The sequence below is a fragment of the Sinocyclocheilus rhinocerous genome, unplaced genomic scaffold (assembly GCF_001515625.1).
Source record: "Sinocyclocheilus rhinocerous isolate Xijiao unplaced genomic scaffold, SAMN03320098_v1.1 scaffold153, whole genome shotgun sequence".
NCBI classification, from domain to species: Eukaryota; Metazoa; Chordata; class Actinopteri; order Cypriniformes; family Cyprinidae; genus Sinocyclocheilus; species Sinocyclocheilus rhinocerous.
Genome location: NW_015660878.1, coordinates 2,504,193 through 2,514,652, shown reverse-complemented (window position 1 = coordinate 2,514,652; position 10,460 = coordinate 2,504,193). Strand labels below are relative to the sequence as shown.

General features: G+C 42.0%; 1 protein-coding gene across 1 annotated transcript in view; it reads left to right on the top strand.

Annotated features, from left to right (window-relative positions):
- Positions 1–10,460, top strand: part of LOC107725603 (plexin-A4-like) — a 220,866-nt gene that overhangs the window by 31,384 nt on the left and 179,022 nt on the right. Inside the window, exon 3 of the mRNA XM_016534921.1 lies at positions 6,890–7,072. Within this exon, the coding sequence (XP_016390407.1) occupies positions 6,890–7,072 (183 nt within the window). The remainder of the gene's footprint in view (positions 1–6,889; positions 7,073–10,460) is intronic.

Genomic DNA, 10,460 nt, shown 5'->3' with positions numbered 1-10,460 from the left:
TCTCTGCAGCGCTACTCGGACCTGTTCTGTTTTTCTGACTTTTAGGTTTGACCCACCTGCTAAGTCAGGGCCTCCTGCTGTTAACCAATTACAGTGATGGTTTCACTCATCGGTTCTGATGCCAGCCTGGGCTTCTGAGGAAGTCTCCCAGCATCAGGTACCCAGTATAACGCTGCAACCTCAGGACCTGCGGGTCCTTCTCGTGGGCTAGTACTCTTCTGAGTACATGCTTCGCGACATGCTTCCTATCCTCTGGCCAGGTGCGAACTACTCATTTCTCACCCTGAGGGGTCTCCCGAGATTTGAATCGTTCCTTAACCTTCATGCAGGTTTTCTGAGCTATAGCTCCTCTCACTGAGGTGTTGAGGAGCTCAACGCTCTATAGACGGTCGGGCCCGTGAGTCCTCACTGTCACACTGCCCTTATGGTTGAACCAGTAATCACCCCTCTGCGGAGTGGGCTGGAATACACTGCGTTCCCTGAGGTAAGAGGGATTTGTGTTTCTGTGGAAACCCCTCTTTTGTGCTTCTGCTCTGAGGAGCAGTAAGCTCTATATGCATGAATGGTTATTGGGTCCCGCTATTTCTTCAGATTCTATCGGGTCTGGTTATACGGGACCCATGCTCTTTATCAAGATAGAGAGCATGAGACCGTGTCCAGCTGCACCAGGGGACTGTCTCTTATTGGGCCCTGCTGGGTTACCCCTTCTAATCTACCCCTTCTAATACCCCTTCTGGTCGAGCTGAGAAGTGCTCCCCTCTCAGTGAGGCTCATCTATGAGTCGCTCCCAGTATGTGATGTAAGGGCCCGCCTCAGTTTGGGAGCCGAGAGCGCTGCTCCCAAAGGACCCCATTTGCAACAAACTAAGTGTTAGGCCCATCTCTGTCGCCTCCTTGGTCAGTTGCCTTTATGTTGGGACCCTGTTGTTCCCTTAGAAATGTGTGATCTCCTTCTAGCAGGATCCCATTTCTGATGTCCCATTTGCGATCTATCTGCCCCGAGCATGGCTGCGGGAGGGTCCCTTTGAGCTCACCGGTCCTGGGCAGACTGGGTGAGTCCTCCTCTCGACTCGAGAGTTAGGTCCTCTACCCTGGGCTAAATAGGTCGCTTCGGTTGAGCCAGGTTCCTCTCTCTCTACGCTAGGGGTTGACGTGGCAGTGACATCAGGTAGTTAGGCTGCTTGCTGCTTCCCTGATAAGCTACCTCTATTCGGGTCAAGCCAGGCAGTGTTCTCCTCACCTCAGAGGGTTGTCTTTGAGCGGGGGTGTTGCTACCTAAGACCTGTCAAGTCAGTTCTTTGAGCAGGTTTATTCAGAACCGGTGGTAGCCCCCCTGGGTGACAGGCCAGGGTCTGGTGTGGTTTTTTAGACACCTGGCCATATCTCCTTAAAGGAATCTCTTTCTTCTGATTCCAAGCCTTGAGCTCTGCCCTAGGCTTGGGCTTCCTAGCTCAGCCCTTAACAGGTAAGTTCTTTTAGGGTATGCAGCTCAGGCCCTTGGCCGAAGGGGATAATGTCACTGACAGCCGTCAAGACGTCCTTTGGAGCAACTCCCATGGCTATGGTACTTAGTGCTCACCGTGGTTTTCTGGCATGCACTTCCCTCAGCATGGTGGCGTGGGTATACCGTTCCCCATAGCGACCCCTAGAGGACACAATTCAAAGTTCCCTCGAAAGGGAACGTCTCAGGTTACTTATGTAGCCATGGTTCCCTGAGAAGGGAACGAGACACTGCGTCCTCTAGTTTCCTTGCCATGTTGCGGACGCAAGCTTCAGACGAAGAAGCGGATGACGTGTTATCCCAGTGCCCTTTTATACTGTGAATCGCGCAGGGTAAAGACGTCATAGGCTGTCGCCGGCCAATGTTATTGTAGTTTTTAGATGTATGCTTCAGACACCGGTCACGCTGAAGGCGTTCCCCATAGCGACCCCTAGAGGACGCAGTGTCTCGTTCCCTTCTCAGGGAACCATGGTTACATACATAACCGGAGACGTTTCCATTTACTTCCAGTAGATATTGCAGATGATTTTTAAAAAAATATCTATGTTTAAAGAAGCTCGAAGAGGTGTAGAGCAGATGTGAAAAGGCTTCACAACTCATCTGCTTTTTAGATACCATCACAGATCTGTGAAAATCCTGTCCTGTGGCTGTATTTGAACTCCACTGTATATCATCACGCCAGCGTAGTGCCATAAGATGGGATTTCAGGGTTTGATTTTTGTATCTTTAACTCTCATTTTGATATCTTTTGACAATTTCTTTGTAGCTCGAAGATTCAGTTGGAAGTAGTGATATTGCTCAGAAAAGGCCAATGTTGGATCAAATAATACTAGCAAAGTGCTTTCAAATGGAGGTCTTTGCTATGGAAGCGGAAGCTTGCCGAATCTCTTACCGAAAGGGTTCACAGTCATTAAGTCATTAAATGTCATTGCGTGCAGATAGTTGTGCGATATTCATCACTCACATCTTTTCATTCTCTCTTAACTGAGTTCTCTAGTAAAGTCAGCACTGGGTAGAGGCCACAGCAGGATGGAAACAGAGATGATGAGGCCTTTAATTCAAAAGAGCGGTGTGAAAGACAAGCGTGAGTGAAAGCGAGGTACAGAGGGATGGAGTGTAGGGATGGGTGATAATGCTGAATACAGTGTTCAAGATAATTCAAGATCTCTCAATAAATGAAAAAATATCCGTTGCTATCTGGTCATGCCTCCCTAATTGTCGAGTTAAAAACAGTCCAAGTTTAAATTGTCTTGAAACTCTAGCTCCATTCGCTTGATCTCTGTCAGGATCAAGGGTGGGCAACTCTGGCCCTCAAGATCCACTCTCCTGAACACTCCAAAGAGAAAGGAAAACTTGAAATCGCATCATATGACCCCTTTAACTCTAACCCTAATAAACAAAACACCTGAACAAGTTAATCATGGTCTTCAGGTTTACTAAAAAGTTACAGGCAGGTAAGCTAAACTCTGCAAGAAAGTGGACCTTCTTCTAAAACAGTCAAGTAGTTATTCAGGCAACCCACCAAACAGTCGAATTTGAAAAATTGTGGTTTTGTGCATCCCTAATAGAGTGCCATTACGCTGTTCTCCCGAAAGGTTCATCTCTGTGGAGAGCCGGCGTCATTGTCTATCAATTGTTCAACCCTGATAGAAACCATTAAGACCGAGCAAGTGGAGAATGTACCTAATCAATCGCATAACAGACACAAAACAACCTCTTAAATGCCGCAGGATTGTGCGAGCACAAGGATTGCCTTTCTCCGAGCTGATTGAGTGTTGATATAATTACGTCAAACATGGAGCTGAAATTTGTGGGAAATGTCTTTGTTGCTAACAACAATCCCTGCGTGAGATATTACTTGAGCATGAAAAGGAAAGACTCTGAAAGGGTAATTATATGACTGTGCAGAATTAGCTCTTGAAGAGCCGATTCATCATCTGAATGATGTACACTCGCAGCACTGATCAGGGTTTATTTGCATAAACTGTGCATTTTGATCAAACTGTGATCTATTAATAGTGCATTAAAATGTTTTGCGCCCTCTCAGCTAACAGTGAGGGATACAAAAGGCGTTTTGAACTAAATAAGTATGTTGTTCGTGCCCCAGACCTGCAACCAGGGTTCCTTTTACTTCTTCTGCCAGATGCTCAAGGTTAGACCCCTATGGACAAAAAGACTTGGAAAAAGTATTTTTTTTTTAAAAAAGCTTGGATTTGACTTGTTGTCTTACTATCCAGGGACACAGAGACGCCGGCGCTAGGAAAGAGAGCTGCCTTTGTGTTGCAGGACGTAACCAGGCAGCGAGCGGTCTGAATGACCTGATTCTGCTTCCCCATTCTCTGGAACCAGTTCAAATGAAAAAATGGCGCCTGCGCCGATCCAGAAGCTTTTAGTTGCGCTCGTCAAACCATTCCCTCCTCCCCCACCCCTTTACACCTTCAGATGCGCAGCGTGAAATTGCCAATAATGCAGCAGCTTGTTCGTGCGCTCCGCGCCAAGAGCGAGCGAGGCAGTGGTAGACGAAAAGAATGCATAAAAGACGGAGAAATGGAGCGCACAAGCAAGTAGAGGAGGGTGGCAGGCAGGGCGCCCCCTCTCGCGCATGGGGTGTTGAGAGATGTTATTTACATTGGGATGGGGAGAGAGAGGAAATGTCATGTTTATGTGGCTAGGTAATGAAAACGTGTCTGCTTCTTGAAAGGTTGACAGGCAGGAAGCCTATTTCATTAGATTGCAGCACATAGGGTCTGATTGGCATGTTGTTCACCTTGCCAGAAATATCGTGGCATATGCCAATGGAAAGACGTCGAGACACATGCTCCATCCCCCCAAAGTCTGTGTCACAGGCATATGCGCCCTGCCACGCAAAGGCCTGGGCTTTCTGATAAAATATCCGCAATGCCAAAAAGCATTAGTTTGTGTCACAGCTATGACTGTCATTGTGTTTATTTTTAGCGCAGTTTTCTTAACCTCAGAGGTGGCAAGTCTTTGTAGCTGTTGCTACCACTCTGCTGCGTTGGGCCTTTACACATTTTGACCCGTGTAAGCAGGATGAAGGGTGCTAGAGGCCGTGATTGTGGTAGAGTTTTATTTTTATTTGCGTGTGTAAGCAGGTGCGCACGTAGAAGCAGGTTGCTGCTGCCTCAACAACCCACGATGATTCATGGCCCCCGATATGGACAGGAGACATCTGCAGAAAGACTAACACTGCAGAAAACAGATCTTTCATGTAGCTGTGGCTTTCTAACAAGAGCCGTGCGCTAGAAATGAGCACCATTACTCTGGGCTGGCATTGGCGAGCCGAGTGGCACGCAGTGCTTTGGCTGACAGCAGAACATTTCTAAAGGTCAAACATCTGCGGAGAGAGAGAGGGGAAAAACATATACGACGTTGAACATTTCCCTGTTCTCTCTCCCTCTCTACTCTCTCCTTCATTTCTCTATTTATTCTTCATTCCGGCTTGTATTGAGTGAACTGAGAATTGAGTGCGGTGTTCGCTATCGATTCGGCTGATCACTCATAAACCGCCATTTTCGAGAGACAGCCCCGTCTTCCATTTGCTTAATGAAGGGTCTTGTATCTCCTGACCGCTGACGAATAGACATTTGCTATATTGCATGTAAAGACCCATCCGGTCACTTGATTGATCGTGTCTCTCCTAGGTTGGTCCTCTACAGTTTTGTCCCTTGGCCTGCATTTTCAAAAATTATTCATTAGCTGGGAGTAATTGTTATCAAGATAAATGCTACTTCAGATATAATTGAACTCTCATCAAGGGAGTATGCACATTATATCAGTACATACACCAATAGTCTGTGAGAGATAATGTACATCCAGATGCTTCCTCTCGCAACCTGGGCATCACTCAGGATTGCCCTTCGCCTACTTCATCACTGGGGACTGTGCTGTGGGTTGGTGCCTGGGGGCAAAACGCAGCTCAAGCTGTCTCGTATTTCATGATCCAATTGAGAGTATATGCCATTAAAAACTGAAATATTAATGCTAATAAAGCAGTTTGAGACACCTGTTAGGCTGCGTAATGATGGACAATTATGGGCCATGCTTTCAGAGTGAAATTAGATCTTTTAAAGTGCCTTACATCATAATGTAGGTCACACTACTATTGATGATACACAAACAGTTTTTATAGTACATTTTTTATAGTACATACAAGTTTACATGAGATATTGAAATTATTACCCCCTGTGGTTTGACAAAAATACTTTGCCTTTTTTCCAAATCTATGTGTGCTGCTGGTTAGTTTTTCTGACCTTTTACCGAATAAAAGAACATAATTTAAGGTTTATGATGTTGCATTTATGCATAATCTGTGTAAGATCAAACAAATTTTTTTCATTTCCCCTTAATTTTGCATAATGTGTTTACAGAAAATGTTGCCAATTTTTCTTTCAGGAGCAAGTTACTCAATTTTGATAGATATTGGGAGTTTTTTCTTTAGAATAACATGAGTAATTGTTCTCATTTAGTGAACAATTAGAAGGAATGTGTGTTCAAGTAAAATGAAATGAAATGAAATTGTTTTGTTTTATTTTTTTCTTTTATCCTGAAAGATAAAGATTTTAAATGAATCAATTTGCATAATATAAAAAAATCTGTTTAAATTAACATTCAAACTTTTTTTTCTGAGCAGGCCTTATCAGAGCCTGAGGAGACACTCATGAATGAATTAAAGGCCGTGAGCGTATCATATTTGGCAGCGCTTGAGAAGTGTTATGGTTTCATGCCCTCAATGAGTCAAAGCCCTGGGCATCATTAATCATGCTTTCGATTTGTTTGACATTTTATCCTGAGGTCTGTGCAGCTGTTTCAATGGATGCCGTTGTTTCCAAAGCCCTCGCAGCAGATTGAAATATGGAAGCATTACCAAATTATTATTTCTACATCAGAAGCTGTAAATCACTCCATTCTGGCTGACACTGGCAACTTTCCCAGCCATATGTTACATGTCACATAAAGTCGCACGGCATCACCTGAAATGCCATATTTAAAAGATGTTTTTTTTAAGATGCTTTTCCACCTGAAATGATAAATGCACTTGGTCTTATATCAGATAAACCTCACAACCCCATTTTAGATATGACTGGCTGAATTGTTGCTAAGTAGTGACAATGATGTATCTGCTGTGAAGCTGCCTTGCAAATGGTCCAGTAAACATGTATGTTGCATCATAAACTAGTCAAAGGAAAACAGAAATGGCTTTGTCTGCAACATTTGTAGCAATTTCCATATCCTTGCTAATGTTCATCACATTTCTCTACTAAACTAGAACTGACTCAACTAGCCACTTTATAATCAATTAGTTGACTAGTCTCATGCAGATCTACTCTAAATAGGTGAATTAAACATTATTTATCGTTCTCCTTTCTAGCTCCTCACCATCGATGACAACTTCTGTGGTCTGGATATGAACGCCCCACTCGGCGTCTCGGAGATGGTACGCGGAATTCCACTGTTCTCCGAATCCAATGACAAAATGACATCGGTTATCGCCTACGTGTACAAGAACCACTCTCTGGCCTTTGTGGGGACCAAAGGCGGTCGTCTGAAAAAGGTAGGACTCATGTTTCTTTTGCAGGAGAGTGAGAAACCACAGAGTTGACTGATCCAAGGATTGCATCGCAGCTGTGCGCTTCTAAAAAAGCCTCAGAGGTCTAGCAAGTCTTGTGTAGTAATTACTGACATTGGCCGTTTTATGATGCATGAGAAGATCAGAGCGTGTTCCACTACATCCCGCTCTGTAAGAACGTTAGATCCAGCGAGTTCAGTCTTCTGCCGTTGTGTCTGACGCATGTAGAGAGGAACGGTTGGTAAGCGGCGCAGGCAGAGAGGGCCATGGGAATCCCTGCACAGGCAGAGGCTGTCGGGGGTAATTGGATGATGCGGTGCAGGGGCTTTCGGCCCGGTACCCTCTTCTCTGACTGTGCCTCAGAGGAGCCGTGTCTGAAACGAATCCAAGGGCCAGCCAGACACTGCACAGAGCAGAAAATAACATTAAAATAGAGAGAGAAAAAGCACGACAGCAAGGGAGGGAAAGACCGACAGAGAGGGAGAGAGAGAATGAGAGTATCATTTTTTTCTTTTTCTCAAGTGCTAAACCTCCAGGGTGTTGATGTTACAGACGGGCAAATCTTTGCCAAAAGGCAGGATTCCAATTTGACGCATTCTTGTTATTGTGGTGGTGTGTTTTGTAGTTGGATCTGGCTGTGGATGAAAATCCGTGGCATAACAGACTAGTCCTTTCCCAAAAATGTCATCCCTGAAGAAGGAAAGTGAGGAGCCATTTTGGTGATGTAAATGCTTTTCTGGAACTTTCCAGCCTGTTCACACCAAGAAAGATAACTATAGCCTAATATAATTAAAAATTAGTGCCCACACCAATACGAGATAATGTTGTTTATTATGAGTGCATGTACACTACCAGTCAAAAGTTTTTGAACAGTAAGATTTTTTAAATTACATTTTAAAATATATTCAAATAGAAAGCAGTTATTTTAAATAGTAAAAATATTTAACAAATATTACTGCTTTTGCTGTATTTTAGATAAATTAAATTCAGGCTTGGTGAGCAGAAGATAATTCTTTAAAAAAAAAACATGAAAAAAATCTTACTGTTCAAAAAATTTTGACTGGTAGTGTATACTCTGTTTTCATAGAGTTAGGATGATTATTAAAACTTCATAGATATCCTAATGGTTATCTTCCTTGGTGTGAATGGGCCTTTAGCCACTTAATTAGACATGCTTCTTTTTCAAACTCCATCCAAAAATATACTTTTGAGACTAATGTAATTGGAGATGGAGCACTGATGCATCAAGACAACTCAGTGATGCCTTTTATGTAATAAGGATGTTTTCTGAGGGCCATTCCAATAAAAAAAAATCCATGTCTTGTTAGAGACTATAATTGACGAAATGACACAGACACCAAATTGCAGATACGAACAAAAGTGTGCAGCCAAACAAATCTCCAGGGAACAGACAGACAACACAGTGACGTTCTCTTTCAGTAAGACGGACAAACATAGCCATGCACACACACACAGAAACCTTTTAGTTGCCATTTCGGTGATTGCAGATCTCTGAGGGAAAACAGCAGATGATGTCACTGTTGCCTTTTAGACAAAACAAGAAAATAGTCCGCACTTGGCAGTCATTAATCAATGAAAATGAGTTTATTACAATCCCTTTTGCATGGTCATTTATAGGCCGCCAGCACGTCACACTCAGTAAATTGTTTACTAGCTGAAGACGAGCTCATCACGAAAAGTAAATATTATCTGGAACAACTCTGATCTTTCATGAGATAGATGTACGGGAACTTGGTGGAAAAAAGAGACTCCATAAAATCAAAATTAGAGTTTTTGTGGCTTTTAATGCTTGTTTGTTAGTTTTGGCATTTACATGCTAATGAACTCTAAAATGTTGACTAAATCCATTAAGCAATTTATACATTTACAGTCTTTTTATTCTGGGAAACTGGAGCAATAAGGCAAATCACTCATCCTGCACCGGATTTTTATCCAGTCTGTAAAATGAGAATGTAACTCACTAGCAAGTTGCAAATTAAGCTTATTTGCTATTGAAAAAAAATAATTTTCCCTTCCCAAATTTTGTTTTAATTGGAAATACGTAAGCACATGCTTAAAAAAGGAAAACTGCTCATCAGGCGACTTCGTTGGGGTCTTTAAGTGGCTTGTTTCAACAGTACAGCTGAATGGAAAAACGATAACGATAATGTAGACCTGTTGAGACTAGAAAGTTCTGAGATGTCTCTCTTTTGTGTGTATGTTGCTGTGTTTGATTGTTTTCATTTAATGCAGTATTTTCTGAATGTAAATGTTGTATTGGATTCAATCTTTTTGTCAACTTCTTTTCTTTCATTTAGGACTGGTTTTGTATTTATATTTGCATCTATTTAATCGTAGGCCTCATTTATCTGAGAGTAGGCACCTGATTTTTTGAGTGAAAAAAGCATTATTTATGAATAATTTTCACAATATTAAATAAAAACTGATGATAATTTGCACTGTTTATCACACTAGTGTTTAATCAGGGAGTTTGTTTTGAAAGGGTTTTATTTTGTACAAAATGGCACAAAGTCACACTTGTGGTGTTCCCGTTCAAAAATGACCCGGCCTCAACAAATTGCTTATAAATCACTCATTATGCTATATTATCGACAAAGATTGGATTCAATCTTTTTGTCAACTTCTTTTCTTTCATTTAGGACTGGTTTTGTATTTATATTTGCATCTATTTAATCGTAGGCCTCATTTATCTGAAAATAGGCACCTCATTTTTTGAGTGAAAAAAGCATTATTTATGAATAATTTTCACAATATTAAAGAAAAACTGAAGAAAATTTGCACTGTTTATCAAAATAGTGTGCTTTAATGTTTAATCAGGGAGTTTGTTTTGAAAGGCTTTTATTTTGTACAAAATGGCACAAAGTCACACTTGTGGTGCTCCTGGTCAAAAATGACTGGCCATTCAGAGTGAATGGGAAAAATCACAAAAAACAGGACCTTTATTTTGAAATGCTTTTATTTTCTGTAAAGGGGCAAAAAGTAACTCTTTTGCTGTTTCCTGTCAAATCTGAACATTGTGGCATACGAGAAAGAACACATTAAAGGGTTACTTCACCCAAAAATGAAAATTCTGTCATTAATTACTCACCCTCATGTCGTTCCAAATCCGTAAGACCTCCGTTCATCTTCGGAACACAAATTAAGATATTTTTGATTAATTCTGAGAGCTCTCTGACCCTCCCATAGACAGCAATGTAATTACCACGATCAAGGTCCAGAAACGTAGCAAGGAGATCGGTAAAATAATCCATGTGACATCAGGGGTTCAACCGTAATTTTACGAAGCTTCGAGAATACTTTTTGTGCGCAAAAGAAAACAAAAAAAATAACGACTTTATTCAACAATTCGTCT